General features: G+C 40.1%; 1 protein-coding gene across 15 annotated transcripts in view; it reads left to right on the top strand.

Moving 5' to 3' along the window:
- Nucleotides 1-17,684, top strand: part of tcf4 (transcription factor 4) — a 248,766-nt gene that overhangs the window by 122,560 nt on the left and 108,522 nt on the right. For 13 of the 15 annotated variants that reach the window (XM_070988567.1, XM_070988571.1, XM_070988564.1 and 10 more), the window contains 2 exons: nucleotides 2,906-3,032; nucleotides 4,813-4,862. In XM_070988567.1, the coding sequence (XP_070844668.1) occupies nucleotides 2,906-3,032; nucleotides 4,813-4,862 (177 nt within the window). Of the gene's footprint in view, nucleotides 1-916; nucleotides 1,042-2,905; nucleotides 3,033-4,812; nucleotides 4,863-17,684 lie in introns of those variants that run through there. The other 2 variants (XM_070988574.1, XM_070988573.1) reach the window with 1 other exon arrangement.

Below are 17,684 nucleotides of genomic sequence, written 5' to 3'. Positions count from 1 at the left end.
AGTGCAACTGACGGAGACAGAGAGACAAACAGGTAAAGAGAGACAGATAGAGAGACAGATGGGCATTTTTTCCCTCTTCTAGTTGCCGGGGCGACCGGCCTGGCCTGGCCTGGCTCGATGCTCGAGTGCGAGAAGAAAAAACAAAGAAACGAACAGAAAAGAAAGAAAAGCGCCACAATCAATGAGACCCTTTTTGTTTTAGTGGGAACCCCCTTTTACCCCCGACGACACACACACACACACACACACACACTGAAACACACATGGACAGAGGAACAGGATGACTGAATTGGTGTGTGATTGTGTGTGTGCGTGTGTGTGTGTGCCTTTGTGTCTGACTCCCTCTCCCTCTGTGTGTGTGTGTGACTGACTTTATTTAAGACAAGGGTCCTTTTGTTTTAAGCCGGAGAATGGCTCTGAGACCGAGGCTGGCCCTGTAATTGGCCTACTTAGGCCCTGTTTAGCATGAGAAAAGCCTTCCTTGGCCTGGCAGTGCCAAGCTAACTCTTGTTTTCAGCCACAGAGAGGACGAACGCGCTGATCAGAATTCAGATTAGCCTGAAAAACATCCATCCCCCCTCCAAACACACTTCTCCACCCTCTGCTTTAAATACACTGCGCACTAATTACTTAACGAGAAAGCTGGGAAAAAAAATCTACCCTTTAACGGAGTAGTGGTGGAGTCTATTTAAAGGGGGGGCTGGGGTGGGGGTTGGCAGCTTCTTTTTTACCTCTTCCCTCCACGCTAACTTTTTGTGCCTCTTTAAAAAAAAAAGAAAGAAATGACCGTCTCCTCCATCCCTCTCTCTGTCTTTTCTTCTCGCATTCTCTTCTCTCCAAATCAGCCCAGACGCCACTTGTTGCAGCCGAATCATTGAACTTAATTAGTGGGACAATGTGTGAGCGGTTTGCTAAGTTTGAGCCGTAAACAGAGTCACAGTTAGAGGAGGGAAAAAGCGGCAGAGAGGAGAAGTTAGACTCTGAGCTGTGGAGCGAGATGAACGTCTCCACGCTGAGCAGCATGAGGTCGCTCTCATGGAGGTAAATACCATCACAGCCATGCTTTCATTTATCATTAGCAGCTTGTTTTATCAGAGGTGTCTGAGGTAGGCTTTGTTTCTGGATGTTAAACTGCTCTGTCTGTCTGTCTGTCTGTCTGTCTGTCTGTCTGTCTGTCTGTCTGTCTGTCTGTCTGTCTGTTAGCAGTTTTATGCTTTTGTCTACACAAAAAATATTTTCTCATGGATCTTTCATTTTTGATATTAGTTTTGGTAATCAGATGCATTTTCAGATCAACTGTTTCCATTGTAATGTTGTCATACTTCATGCTCACACAGACGTGGACTTACATTGTTAATATGTGGACATGTCACACAGACACACACACACACACACACACACACACACACACACACACACACACACACACACACACACACACGCACGCAAGCATGCCTTAATGTGAACTAATTATTAACACTGTTACAATGATTGTCTAATAGTCTGCTAATATGGAGTTCCATCATATATGATGGATAGTAGTGATGAGGAAGATTGCCACATACGCCACTTGCAAGCGTCCATGTTATTGCATGACACAAGATGTTAACATGATTGCAGAGTTGGGCACGTAAGAGTTAAAAATACGGTGCACTGCCAGTTCAACTGTGGTTAATTACCTTGAATCTTTGCATTTTCAGACACTTTTGGAATATTTATTTCCAAGTCAGACATATTAGAGCCAGATATCAGATTTGATTACTGGTAGTTATAGAGTTACTCCCATATAACATGACCCTGCCATTATTCTTAATATTCCAAACAGTCCTCAATATCCCAGCCTCCACTGATGTTTCAGCTCAGCACGCCCGAATGGAGCTGAAATTTGAATATTTGGAGCATCCCAGTTTTGCCCAACATGCTTTTTGTCAACACTCCACCATTTCAGCTGTTTTCAGCAGTGATCAATATCCTGACTGTCTTTAATATTAGGACATTTGTCAATATTTCATATGTTTTACATTCTCTCTTCAACAAGCTGACATTCCAGCTCTCATCAAGAGTCCATTTATATTCAACATAAATGTCTTCCACTTACCAGCATATCCGGCTGTGCTCAACATTCTGATCAGCAGCAATCCACTCATCAACATTCTGTGATCAATAGTCTCTTTGCTCTCGACACTCTATCGTCGATATTTCACATATTTTCCACATTGTCTAATCAACATTCTGATGTTCTTCAACTCCACGTTCTGGCTTTCCACAGACAAGTCTTCTGGATAATTGTTGCAGATAAATCCAGGATTCTCTCCTGTGAACATTCCAGCTTCCATTCTCTTCTCGTTTCATCGTGCTAGCTCTGCTGAACATTTTAACCATTTTCTCAACAATGTAACAATCCTCAACATTTCAAGTGTTTTCAGCCTTCCAGTGATCAGTGTTCTTTTTTTTAAGAATGTCAGGTGATATTATGTACTGTACATAAATACTCATTAGAACACCAAATGTGTATTAATCCACTGCTGAAAATAGTCCCCAACAAATTCACTATTTCCTTCCGTTTGAGTAACATTTGGTATTAAATAGAGCCACACCTTTTTCAGGAAGTTACCACGTCTTTTTAAAAAATATGCTTTGTTAGTTGTTTTACTTGTCTCTGGTACCTTTATCTTGGTAGTTTTTAGGTCATCTTTAATCCCAGTTGATGTCATTTTTACAGTTCCAGATATTAATGACTGGCTTATCATCATGCTACAATCTTCATACCCTCTGAAAATCTACCGTTTCTCTTTGAGAAGACCGATTTGTTCTTCTTGGTCCTTGAGTCGCAAGGTCACATGATTAACAGTCTCTTTCCGTGTCTCTGTTTCTGTGTCTGTTCGTCTCATTGTCTCTCGACCAGTCGGCACTGGGTGGTGAGTTGGGTTTGGGGAGTCCCAGTGCGGCATCGCCCACCAAACCAGCCGGTCAGTACTACCAGCACTACAGCTCCAACCCACGGAGGAGACCACTGCCTATGGACTCCATGGGTGAGGCGCCCCTCACACACTCACATTATACAAACACTCTAAACACACACAGACACAGCGACACTTACCGCAACAGCTCTACTGCTTTCTCCATCACAAAATGTCTAACAGCCACAGCAACAATCGAAGTTCCAAGAACATGGAAAGAGAAATAATTATGCATTTTAAACCTCCAGTAAATTAAAGATATAACAATAAACTGAGGTGCCACTTTATTAGGTACAGCTAGCTAAGACAGTCTAACAGTCCTGCCATAAATCCTACCTTCATGAAGGTCATAATGTTCAGTTTTTGTTGATTCACGTTGATATAAATAAGATAAGGTGGACAAAATATTAGAACCGTCTCTCAGAATAACATAATTCAGTTCAACAGCAGCACATAGTACAGCCTCTAAAATTACAATTAAGACTTTATTGCAGGGCTGCTGTAATAGACTGCATTAGGTTTAGCTCGGTGGACCTAATAAAGTGACAACTACGAAATCAAAATAGATTATTCTTAATACATTAGTTTTTTAAATGTCTGACAACCTATCAGCATAACAAGCGATCTCATGAGGCCCCAGACATACAGTGCGTAATGGCTTGGGGTGTTGAGGTTCTCAGGTTCTTTCAATCGCTTAATACACGAGACAAGAACTTTCTCCTTAAAAAAAGAAAAGGAGAGAAAGAAAAAAAGGAGAAAATCTTTGAATTTTACAGCTTTTGAGAAAATTTCCCAGTATCTGGTGCCGTTTCTTAATAACAATGACACTAATGATGATTGGCCTTGATAAGATACACACAGTTTTGATTCATACAAATTCCTGAAACAGTGGAAACCACACTGGGAACAACAGCAACCATCTGACCTTTTTTTAGTTCAATTCTTAAAGTTCAAATCTAATTTTCAAAAAAAAGTTTTGCTGATAAGCTTGATGATAATGAACCTGATAAAATTACGTCCTGATGTTCAGATTATGAGCTGCAAGAAAAACAGCTGAAGTACAACAAGCCAATCTGCACTGAATCATTTACATTGTGTTCTGTATCCAGACAGAAACTTTTTCCAGTGACCTTGGTGAAACATTTTAACCTGGACTGATCCCGGTTCACAGCCGCTGTGTAGCTTCGCAAACAAGGTTTTTTTTTTTTTTTTAGAAGGCCAAGCATTGTGAGTGTGTGTTCATGTGTCTGTGTGACCATCCTGTTTGTCTGCGTGCATGTGTTTTGAAAGGGGACTTTAAGAAGAAAAAAAAAAAAAGCAGGGAAGTCTTTTAAAAAGCAGGACAATAGTGGCCACGGTGTAGCCTTGGTAGCGTTAGCCTTGAGAGGACACAGGCGCACACACACACGTCAACTCTGGGCCAATTTCCAAAAAAAAAAGAAAAAAAAAAAGCTCTTTCATTTTTCCATCAAAGTCTCACCTTCCCAGTTGATAGACCGCTCCCTCGCTCTCCTTGAGAGAAACCCTGAAAAATAATATAAACATGTCAAAAGCTACCATCCTTCCTTTTATCAAACCAAAAAAAAAGAAAGAAAGAAAAACATCAGCCTGGTCTTTTTGTGTTCTGTCTTTTGATTTTCTGCATCTTACTGTGCCGCGCTTGTTTGCAGTGAAAGCTTCTTTTGTAAATTTATCGACGGCGATGGGAAAAGTGGCCTCGCTCTTTCCTCTTTGGCTGATCGATTGAATTCAAACAAATCAAACCAGAACCTCCTTTTAAAGAGAAAATAAAAGCCTCTTGGCCTGTTAAACCCTCATGTATTGTTTTGTTGCTTTTTTTTTTCTCTTTCAGAGGTTCACACAAAAAAAGTACGGAAGGTCCCTCCCGGCTTGCCGTCCTCAGTAAGTGATAACATGGCTTTTTTTATTATTTCGTCGGTATTGTTGCTGCTTCAAGTGTGTATCGCTGAAGAAAAGGCTGCTGATGCTCCTGCATGTTTGGAATCGCTGAGCTGGTTTTGGAGCAGAAAAAACATGAAGTTGGAGAAAAGCTGCACACGTTGCCAGGTTTTGTGAATTTGTCCAGATGAAGATGATGCTGCTGTCAGAGCCGTTCTGGACACAAAACAGCTGCTGGCTTTGTGTTGTCCGTTCCTGTTTTTTGGAGAATCAATTAGAGGAATTTCATGTCGGAGTAAATAATCCCACACTCAAAAAGGACATCTCTTGTTCCGAATCTAAAGAAATGTGTCGGTGTAAATGTCTTAGCTTCCTTTCAAAATGATTTACAGCACAAAACAAATAAAAGAGACTAAAAGTAATAAAGAAAATAGCCCTGGTTTGCAGTTTCCCTGTTACTGATTCATTGATTCCTGTGCAGTATCAGTGAATTCTTTTGAAAGAGCAGAATTCCCCAAAAACATGAAGGTGCAGAAAAGCTGCACGGGTTGCCAGGTTTTGTGAATTTGTCCAGGTGAAGACGATGCTGCTGTCCAGGCAGAGCTGGACACAAACAGCTGCCGCCTTTTGGTTAGTCCCTGTTTTGAGAAATTGGCTGAAAGAATTTCATTCCACAAAAAAAAATCCAAAATTTAATTTAAAAAAATGTATATATATATATATACCAATGAATAATGAAACTGATCTAAAGTCACTTTTTTATTTCCTGTCCTCATATTTAGCACTTCTAAGCAGTACACAAACATCTGAACAGTTAACAATTAAACCTTCTCCTCTGAAGACATTTTACATTATTACAAATGCACTTTTGGGTAAGAAAAAATAAATTAATAAACACACATAGGTGTTTACAACTACTAATTTATTGAATGTTTAAATACTACTTCTAAATGATTAAAGTGGGAATTAAAGTAAAGCGTTACCAGATTTTTTATTTTTATTTATTTTTTTTTAATAAGCGTGATGACCACAATTCAATCTGTGCTCAATCAACTCCCCCAATTATTGACTGATTACTTGAATCCTTATTAGGAATTGGGATTTTTGGCATTTTGGAAACTCTCAGCAGTCGATGTGCTCGGCTGCTGGTTGGAGGATTGGAGGATTAAAGGCAGCCTCAGTTTAGGGAGGAAGAAACGGGAACATCCATTCACCAAACAACAAAATAGTCCTGAAACGATTAGTCAGTTGACAGAATCTTAATCATAAATACCAAACACCAACATTTGCTTGTGACAGCTTCTCACATGGATTTGCTGCTTTTCTCTGTTTCAGATCTTCGTCACATCTTAATCTGAAATCTGGTCAGACAAAAAAAAGACATTTGAAGACACCACTTTGGGCTCAGAGAGACACTTTTTTAGACCAAACATTTGACAGACTAAAGGATTAATGAATGTAATCATGAGTTGCGGCCCTGTACAGATCATCAAGCTGTTTCTGTGAACGATGTTCTTATGTGTGGGTGAGAGCCAACAGAAAACACACGCTCATAAAATATCCTGATATCACTGATCGGTTCAGTGTTTGTGGCTCCTCTCGAGTTGCTTGAATTGACCCCAGCTGTTGTTCGGAGGCCTGCAGCTCAGCTGGAGTTTGCAGCAGCAGAACGTTCGCTGATGCTCCACGTGTTCCGCTCTTTATTCACTGCGGCCATTTTTGGTTTTCTGCTCATCTGCTGCTTTACCTGCAGGTTGTAGCTTAACATGTTATGATGTCATACAACTTTGGAATGCATTGAAGCCTTTCAGAGCTCTTCTTGTTGTGTATGGAAATGGATTTGTCGAGTTTAGAACTTATAACTACAACCTTCTGTTGGTTTGATGTTGTTTGAATGGAATTAGCTGATGAATGGATTACTTGATGTATACATTCACAAATCCGGTTGAAATTCCCGACCAGCTCCTCATACCTGATGATTTGCTGTTATTCTCTCTCTCTGCTGCATCTAGTTTTGTGTTGGCCACTGCTGAAGCCCCAAAATCAGCAGGTAGAGGATGTGGTTATGTCCTTATGATGAAACTGATCATGAAAGTAATCTGTAGTTGCAGCTCTAGTGCTCATTAGATTTATTTTCCAATTTTGACTTTGGGTTGTTTTATGTGGAGAGTTCTTTTCTGTCGCTGACTTCATTAATCGCCAGTTAACGATGGCTGAATGTACGGCGTGTCAGCCGCCTCTTTGGCTCGGCGGGAGTCCGCCTTTCTGTGGCCTCGGCCCGCTTTGTCCACGCTTCCTCCTCTCTTTCCTGCACCTCTCTGTGTCTGCACCAGCCTGGGGAGGGAGGGGGACGAGGGGGGAGAGGGGAAGGAGGAAACCAGGAGAGGAAAGGACAGGTGCTGGAAAAAGAAAGAGCAGGGAGGAAATGCAGGTTCATGTCGTTTTTCATCTTTTGTGTGTGTGAAGTGGAAGGACGAGACAGACATGGAGTCAAACAGCAGGGACTGCTGCTTTATTTTAATATGAATTTAACATTAAAATATCAATTCCAGAGCTGGAAAGTAAACTCATACATTTCACGTACTGATCATTTGTAATATTCTGGTACTTTGTGCTACATTTATCTGATGAATAGACTCAGATTGAAAAAATTTTTTTTTTCTTCATGCTGCAGTAAAGTTCAGGTTCTGCACACCTGACCCACAATGGACTAAAAAGACAGAAGAGAATCTACATTTTTCTCGTGCACTGTACCTTGAAGACACATCGTTCTATCACATGCATGCCTTAAGTTGTCTTCAGACACAATGTGGGGTGAATTTAGAGGCATGTAAAGCCGATGGAAAGATGCAAATTACATGACAATTAACCTGAGGTGGCGCGAGGATGCGAGTTGAGTCCGGAACTTTCTATGTCTAGTAAATGGTCGTCACGTGACTCTCTGACTGACTAACCAGGACAGTTGTAAAAGTCTTGTGTTGACAGTTGTGTGATCCCGGTTTTGGATCTCTGCGCTCGCGTGTCCTTCATGTCTGCTGCGCTCGGAGCCTTCTCCTCTCTCTGCTCTAACCCTCTCTGTTTCCACCTCTGTGATGTGAGTAATCCTTCCCGCTTCCTCGCGCTCACATCAAGAGAAAAGGAACGAGGAGAGGACCCGCTGCCTGTGAAATGGAGAGTTGGTTTGACTGCGGGAACAGAAATTCAGAGCCACTTTCTGCTGGCTTGTTGCACGAGTGCTGTATCAGCTGGAAGAGAGCGCAGACCGAGAGCTGTGTGCTTGTAGTTTTTTCAAAATGACTTCCAGCTTTGTCTTAGATGTCTTTGAATAGCAGTGGTCCATGATCTGTCATGTCATGAGCTGGTTTCAGCATGGAGGCCTTTGGTCAGGACCAAAACGCTGAAACAGTTTGGCAGCACACTTTAAGAATTAGACATGATGTTGACAATAAAAACAGGTTACACAGCCGGTTACAGTGCAAACAGGAGCAGCAGGCAGCTAATGTGACATTTAACAACACATAAAGAAATATAGACTAAAAATAGGTGTAGCTACAGCAACAGTGAATTAACTGATTGCATGACAATATTATACATTAAGCATGAGGCGAACCAGCAAATATCATATTCATCCCTAATGGAAATGAATAAAATAAAAAAAAATAATTATTGGAATGGCAGTAAAATGTGCTTTCTTTGTTGTACACTACATATTTTTTGCCATAAACATGGTTCCTCTGTCCCTGGAACAATGACACTTTCTCCTATTCGCAGACACATCATATATATTTGTGGTGTGTTTAAAACCTGTAGAAATAAAGGTGAAAAGGCCACAAGGCTGTTGGTGCTTTTTTATTTAGCTTGACATCAAATGTGTGAATAAGCTGAAGCTCTATGTGGTGTGTGACTGCACAGGAAGTGAATGATCCATTCTGAGATGCTTTTGTTGAACTGGACGTGTTTGTGTGCAGTGGTGTTTGATAGTGGTTGTGTTTAAGATCAGTAGAACTGCACTGCATCAATCCAGCAATGGATGTTCATGTTTTTTATTGCAGACTGTCTATTGTTGGTCCTTAAAACTGTAGGAAAGCTTCACACATGAAATTGATTGTTGGTGTCTTGCTGCAGAGACTGAACCTGTAACCCTGTCATCTGCTCGTTTTTGACTCAGATCAGTCACACAATGATTTTTCTCTAAGTTTTCCGTTTGTTTTTTTAAGCTCAGCATTCTGGCGTCTGGTCAGAGATTCCTGCTTCTCTCTGAAATGTTTTTTTTTTTTTTTTCGGATGGTCCGGCCTCCGATCCTGCTGCCAACAGCAACGACGATGAGGCTGAGAAGTGTTTTCATTCTTGCTCTCAGCAGCCGACTTAGCTGTTTGTCGGAGTCTTTTTTCATCTCTTTAATGCCTAAAATGCCATTCTTTACTCTTTTGATGTGAGCATTTCTTTTGTTTATTCACGACAGTTTTTTTGAGCTTGAGGTTTATGTTTTTAGATTTTTTTTTCTAAAGTCTACATGATCCGTTTCTACACGTGTGTTAATTCTGCAGGAAGCACTTGTGTGAGTTAAACATCGGTGAAGCTTATTGTTTAAAGGAAATATTTCAGATCTAATTCAGAATGGGTGACAACAGCGAGCTCCTTTACTGAGTGATTGGATCCTAAAATAAAGCTTTGACTGGAAATCTGACATTGATATAACTGGATACCCAACACTGTCGCTGATTCAGTATTTCTGACAAATTTAGGACACATCAAATTTCAACAGCTGTTAAATTCTCTGCTTTATTAAACACCTCTTCATTTCGATGTAAACATCAACAGTAGTATTATTTTAGCTATTATAAATATAGTCTAAGAGTGGCTCCACTAATCCAAAATCTAAATGATAATTTAACTGATGCTGCTCGTTATGAAGTTTACAATGCATTGAAATTATATGAGCTCTATATGCTAGAATGTAAAATACCTAAATTTCCTTTATAGGGTAATGTTTTTGAACATGGATTTTTTCTGTTCATAACTAGAATAAAATAAGTGGTATGATTTCCATTTTGGTGTGTTCACTGTAGTCTTGCAGTACTTGTAATTTGTAAGCATTTTCATGATGCTGCTGTCATATGTTGAACAGTGTGATGTGAGTGTGATGTAATTAAGTAACATTTGTATTTTAAACAGGATGTGTGAGCATTTACTTGGATGTCAGACATATTTGCAATATTGTCTGAGAGTTACAAACCATGTGTTGGAGATATTACATGGACATTTCACTGGATTACAATGACACAACAGGACCTGCAGTCTGTGGAAAAGCTTTCCCACAGAAATGTAATAAAGAGTGGACCAGTGGAATTTATAATAAAAGGAGGAAAGGAGTGCTGAATGAGAAAAAAGAAGGAATATACCAGATGAGAGTATGACTGCAAGAAGGATCAAATATATAAAATACAATTTACTCACTCTTATTTGTATGCTGATGGTGATGATGATGAACGAGCTGCACATCATGGATTTACAGATTAACACTTCTTTTAGACTGAATTTAACTGCACACATGAAATAACACACTGACACACACATATACACACATACAGCCTGCACCTGCTCTGAGTACAAATACAGCGTTGAACAGAGGAATGCCTGTAATTTAAGCGTATGTATGTGTGTGTGTGTTTGTGTGTGTTTGACACACACTACTGTCAGGGACACATACCAGGCTAAAGACCAATTAATTGGGGACGACATGACAACTCGGGGGCAAAACCTGTCCCCAGTTTGAAAATTTCTGGGTCTGTGGGTAAGGTCAGCTTTAGGTTAAGGTTAGGGTCACGGTGAGGCCAGTGGTTCGGGTAAGTCTCCAGCAAATGAATGTAAGTCTATGTAATGTCCCCAAAAGTGACTGAAATACACATGTGCACAAGTGTGTGTGTTTGTGTGGATCTATGGCAATGCACAGAGGCCAAAAACAAAAGTTTTGGCTGGTAAATGCCTTGTGCACCCGCACGCTCACACACACACACACCCACTCATACATATGTACACATTTGTACACACACTCACACACACGTTTGCATGTTCAAACAGGAGGACCCTCACCAAAATAATTCAAAGCCCAGCCCTCACCTGTAAAGATGGTTTTGGGATGTTTTTAAGTCTGTCTCAATCCAGTTCTCACATGTACACAGAGAGTGATCGGTGGGTTTAGTCATTCCTCTGGTCCATACTGACCGTGAAGACATAACTTTGTGCAGTGATTACGCTGTAAGAAATGGTGGACAAAATCAACAAACCTTGTTCTGTACAAAAATCCAATCCAAAGTTCATCTGAGGCTAATGTGAGGCTTCAGCCGTCTACTTTAGGTAAATTAAATCGGTATCTTCCAAAGTTACAGCGTCAATACTGCAAAATTCCCTCTTTGTGCCTCCATGGACAATCTTTCCTTGATTAGCCGTGATTGAACTAGACATCCTTTCGGTTGTATTGCTGGGACAGAACGTCCACCATCTCACATGTGACTACCAGGACTGAGATTCCCACTTTACTTGTGTAAGTGCTTTGGATTAAAAGAACTGTAAGTTTTGTCCCCCATTTCTCACAGTGTAATCTCACCGCTAAGAACGTGCGTCACAGCTAGCATGGGGACAACCCTTAACCTTGCTAATGTACATGTAGCATGTGAGTATTGTACAGACTTAGACCTTAGCAAATCCAAACTCATATCCTTTAACCTTAACCAAGTCTTAACCTTCAATCAGTCATTTATGAAGTGAGGACAGGACATGTTCTCACTATCAGAGGTCTAATTCCTTTAACCCCAAACCCCTAAATACACTAAAAGAATTTTCTTTTTCCTCAAGTTTAGTGTTTCCTTCCTTCCTCACTGTGTTTGTGCTCACATACTTCGCTGTGTTAAAGCTGCAGTGATGACCGTGTGGCCACTAGGGGCAGAAACAGCCACTTACCCATTAGCACGCCCGGTGTGTGCGCTGTGGACGTCAAACGACACAACGCTACATGTTTGCTGTAATTCATCAGATCACATTAACGGCAAAAACAGTGAAATTTGAGGTTTAAATGTGAGTTTATTGTTAGCTGGCAGCTCAATATTGACTGAGACTTTAATTTTTTTCACCTGAGCTGGATTTGTGTGGCTGCGTTAAGTCACACTTCCTCTGCTCAGTTCAAAGAGATCTGAAGTCATTTCAGTCTGTGCTTTCAGTGGTGTCTCACAGTCTCCCATGCACTGTTTGTTTGCCTTTTCTGATGACTTCATTGGATCTCATGGTGACACTATTGTTTTTGAATGTTGAAGAGCCTTCAATCACACTGTCAGTGTTCATATTTTAATCATATGAGTGTTGTCTTGCAGTTTAAGATCTGGAACATAAGGAACATGGACACACTGATTTTTCTGATGAATTTAGAAAGATTTTAAGTGTCATTTTAGTGTGTTTAAGCTTGTTTTTTGATGTGTTGCTGCCCTCCCATATGCTCCAGCTCGTGAACACGCTTCATTTAAGGCAAAAAGTCTTGTGTGTTTTCTTTCATCTCTGTTTCACATCCACTGCGGGCGATGGGTCTTTTTTTTTTAATTAATTCATTTCTTTTTTTTTTCTCCTCCGTCTTGTCTCCCTGCGCTGCAAGTTTGTTATTGTTGTTTGTCAAATTTAGTTTGCTGAGTTGATGATTTACTTTGAGAAACAATTAAACGTCACTTGAGAGGAGAGCGTGGGATGTCTTTGTAATCAAAAGGAAATTAGGCATCAGTTGCTAACATTAGCAGGTTGCAGAGTGCCGTCTCGCTGTTGTTTTTCTTTGTTGGTGTTGGGAGTATAACAGCTTTTTTTTCTTTAGATATCATTGTTTTGGTTAATTTGTTGTTCAGGCTGATAGAGTCTCCAGCTCGTCCTCAGAGCTTTGCTAATGCTAACAGAATAAACAACAAAACACACGCACACATATATCAAGATTATCCCCAAAAATGAATGGAATCATGAAAATGAAGCTATTAATGAAATAAAACTGAAATGATATGTGTGGCAGCATGAGCATGTTTAATGTTCATTTTTAGTCTGTTTAATGTTTTTTCCTTTTTTGTAATCTTACACACACACACACACACATACGTGTTTTCAGGAAATATCAGGACGTATGACAAGAATGTGAAAAATGGGGACGTGCCTTTCTCAAGGTCCTAGAGGCCTGGGAATCAGTGTGTTTCTGACCCATACTTCCAGGAATACGTCTATCTGTTGAGATTTTGGCTAGGGCTATATTTTGGTCAAACCTGATTTTAATGCTACTTGTGAGGACATTGTCAGGTTTATGTGAAATATAAGTGCTTTTACGTTACACACTGATATTTCATGTTTAGGTGAATTGTGAAACCGTTGGATACACACAAAATTTTCAAGTATATGTGACTTATAAAGACCTTGGCTCCTGTCACATATAATTAAAATATCTGTTAGATTTATTTTAAATGTATAATAGGCATATGTGAACAACAGCCATGCTCCCAAACCTCTGACAGAAATGTCAGATATTCACAGGTTAATACCACACAGTGAAACTGAGCTGTATAAACTCTTCAAAAGAGACATAGATGAAAAATGTGGTCAGTCTAATTCTTAAGTTTAATTGCATTGCATTTATTTATTTTGAATTTTGTAGTAAATGTTCATGTGAATAAAAACATCGAACACTTTCTGCCTTTTGTTTATTAATTGTTGGCAAAATATGTAAATAACACCCAGAAAGATTTCTGACAAAACAGAAATCTTGCCTCCTTTCCTCCACGGCGTGAGGCAGTGCTGTAGACAAAGCACGTTTCAACTGAACCAGGAAATGTCTCTTGGTATCTTTCTATAAAAAAGAACACACTGAACCTCATATTGAAGCTTACAGCTGCTATGAAACATTGTTTTCAGCAGGTCTGTCTACGTAATGTAAAGAATTTACATCACCATTTACATCAAGACAAGTTACTATATATGAGGCCTGTTTCATTGAGCTCCCATTCAAACACGATTTCTTAATAGTTCAAAAACCAGACTCAACAACTTAGGGTTACATGTGTAAGAACAACGCTATGCTTAAAACCACAGAGACAGCTGTAGAGGTAACAATCCCTTCAAAAACCATCTCCACTGCTTATTGAAACTGAGAGCACAGTATGAATCTAGAAAGAAATTATGACAGGTACTGTGAATAAAACCAGGAGAGTGGAGGGATGAAAAAAACTGCGCTGATTAATCTGAATATTTGGCAGCACTGAACAACAAGGCATAGAAAATGAACTCAAGTTCAACTGATACTGAACTGTACCTAGGCCACAGTTTGCATTTTATAGTTCTATTTATTCATCTTCCTTTTTAATGCTATGATTCTGTTGTGAATGTAGTATTTGATGGCAACCCAGTCTCTGTCTTTCAAAGCTTCTGGCTCTGCCTGGAGACAGTAATCACAGTCCTTTTTACCTGGTACTTTGCAGCTTGTTATGAACTGAAACATGTGCCGTTCAACAGCCTTCACTTCATCATCTGTCCACTTGCTTCTCACCTTCCCAGCTGTCATGAATGGAAACAAAATAAAAACTTTTAACAACTGAACAATGACTCTGCTAATGTGAAGAATGCAGGATATGATAAAGCATAATGTAGAAAATAATGATGTCAACACAAAATGCTCTTTAACCTTGTTTTCCACTGGAGCATTTTGAGGAACCTTGGGATGTCCCCACTTGAAGTGCTGTGTTCTGCTGGGAATCTAAAAGTATGAGTTAGAACATGTATTATAATAAAAGCATGCATTCACATACTACAACCCCTGAAAATAAACTTTTCTATTTATCACAAGTACATTCACTTCAAACATTTTGTATTTGGGTGCCTTTTATATTTTACCATTTCTTGGTTGAGTGTCACTGATGTTTGTGTTGTCCAGTGAGGTTGAGGCAGAGGTGACCTCCATGTTGTCCAGGGTGGATGAGGCAGAAGATCCCCCCATGTTGTCCAGGGTGGTTGAGTCAAGTGTGTGGCTTGAGTCCCCAGAAGACTTAGTTCTTGAACCTTTGAAATTTAACAATGAGATATGAGCATGAATGCAATTGGTTTGCTTCCTTTTTTGTTTGTATTGTAAGCAAGCTCTATGTCAGGCAGTATGTAATTCTACATAAGATATGATTTTCACATGTAAACAATCTGACTATAAATTCATGACTGTAGAACTACTCATCACAATGTGATTGTTTGAAACCAGATAGAGGATCATCATTACCATGCTATTATGCTATTATGCTATAACGCCTCTGCATCCAACTTCTACAGGACAGACTCTAACCATCCCTGCTGTTCAGTTTCTGCCACCAAATCTTCATATTTAAGCTTTTATTTAAGCTCCTTTCATAAGCCTCCTCCTCCATCATTGACTTGCAGACCACAACACTGAGCCAGGCTTAAAGTTAGTCCTAACTATCTTCTGTGGAACAAGTTGTCATCCCAAATCTCAAGGTTACAGTCTCTGAACACAGAGATCATGATGGGTACCCATCTACCTATTGTTTTAGGTTCTGTGGTGACACTAGCATATCATAAGTAGTCTCCATCGGGAACTTTATATTTTTTTCCTCCATGCACCACAGGACCCTTCAGCTCAGCTCTTTTCCCTCCACTTTCCCAGTTCATCCACTTTTCTTGCTTAGCCTGTGCCAGCCTTTGTACAACTTACTATTTCCTCTTGTTGATGTACCTGCTCCATTACCAGCTTCTTCCTTTCTCTGAGACCTATCTTGCCCCATATTGATTTGCTTGAGCTTCCTTATCAATATGAAAATCTCTCTGTATTACATTTCCTCTGGTCAGTCAAGTTACTAACCCTTTATCCAAGGAGGCTATTGCACTCTTTACTTTAGCTTCCACCTGCTTCTACCTGACCAAATATCCAAAGTAGACTAGCTTTGCTAACATTGGTATATCAGGAGAAGGGTCCATCTCTCTATTCTTTCCAGAATCTGAGAGAGTCTGCTTAATATTCTTTACTTCCTGCTTCAAAGCTGTGGGGTAACCTTTTTTTTACATCCTTTTAACAAAGTTAAAATGATCTCTATTAAAAAAAAGCTATCCTGATTTGCTCCCTCCTCTTTACCTTGCTTGCTGCCCTCCAGAGTACTACTAAGCGATATCTTAGCTCTTATTGCAAAACATTAATTGCCTATTTCTCATTTAATGTTGCTTTTCTCCATTGCTTTCTTATGTGTCTGTCTGATTGACTTCAACCTGTCAATCTTCTCTCAAAGTTTCCAGAACACAGATTGTGTCTCCCATCCTCTCTAATTTATTTACTGTTGTTCCTTAAGCCCATTTAACATGCTTATCAGGCACCTATTAATTGTCTCCAGTCTCATAACATAATTATCACAAACTGTGCGAATCAGGATACCTTTGTGTTGATGTAGGTCAGCAAAGGTTTCTTCGCTGGAATCATCATCGCTTGTGGCAACTTCATCTGGTTGGGTAAAAAACAGTCAGGGAAAAGTATTTAAATTAAAGTATTTATATTTGAAGCTTTGTGTACTATTTTTCAAACTAACTGTCACCTTCAGGATTGATCTCGATGTCATCCAGCCCTTTCCCCTGCAGGTCAGACAGCTTTCCTTTTTCCATTGCCAACAAAAGTTTGCTTACTTTTGCAAGCTGCAGGGTACTTTCTGGAAGCCGGTAGAATTGTCGGTGGACACGGATGTCATGTCCAAGAAAGGTGGCAAGTTGATCCATTTCATTTTCTTTTAGGTTTAGTACTGTGGACAAAGTAGCAACTTGTTTACGCAATCTTGTTGACGTGAGTGCCTCTGGGTACTGTGCACCACACTGGTTTGCATACTTGCGAAAGCAGTCAGAGCCTCTGTAATGGGAAAGGACACCTGGGCGAGCAAACAAGTACACATTCTCTGTGCGGACTTGACACTCATTCCTGTTTTTCACAAGGAGGTCCATTGCAGTGATCATGTCAGGTGTGAGGAGCACTGGTACCATTCTTGACCTTTTACCACGAATCTCAACTCTGTCAAAGTGCTTTGCAAGCTTCCTTTCCAACTCGGTAAGGCACATCATAATGTCAGGATTCAACTCTGTACGATTCCGGGATGTGAAAGCCTGGAACTCCATTTTTGAAACTTCCCCTTGCCTTTTTCTGTTAAATAGTACTACCTGCGTCAAAGTCACTTTAGCAAGATTTCCAAAGGTTATGTTGTTGGGGTTTTCCTCCAGGTCCTTCATGCACTTCGCACACTCGCTAGCAAGGAACTTGTGCAGTAGTGAAACATCCTGTGTAAATGGCAAAACCTGTGGTTTATTCCATTTGGCTTGTTGAAGAGTACCCAATGCAGCAGCTGAAATGGACTCTGTCCACTTTTTCTCATACAGAGTTGCAAATTGCTTGGCTGACTCTGCAACAGTATGGCGATTTGCAATGATGGCATTGCATTGCACAATTCCAGCAACTTTGGCCAAACTGTGCCCCAATTTCAAAGCCAAGGATGGGATTTTGTATGAGTTATTTTCCAACTCATAACCAGCAACAGCTCTGACTGCTTGTATCACATGGGGAAAGTTACTGGGCATAACAAGGTCTTCTGTGGTCTTCAAAGGGGTTATAGCTCTAGCTGCTATCAATAATCTTGCCATCTCTCTCATTTTTTGGCGTATGTAATCATTCCTTCTCTCATGTGGTTTTCTGGCATTGTACAGTGACTCTCCAAGGCTAAGAATGTCTCTTTCACTCCTTACTACCAAGGAAATGTCATCCTGGTTCATTTCACAGGCAGTCT

The sequence above is a fragment of the Chaetodon trifascialis genome, chromosome 20 (genome assembly GCF_039877785.1).
Source record: "Chaetodon trifascialis isolate fChaTrf1 chromosome 20, fChaTrf1.hap1, whole genome shotgun sequence".
Classification (NCBI taxonomy): Eukaryota; Metazoa; Chordata; class Actinopteri; order Chaetodontiformes; family Chaetodontidae; genus Chaetodon; species Chaetodon trifascialis.
Note: the sequence above shows the minus strand (reverse complement) of the source record. Positions and strands in the feature narration are given on the sequence as shown.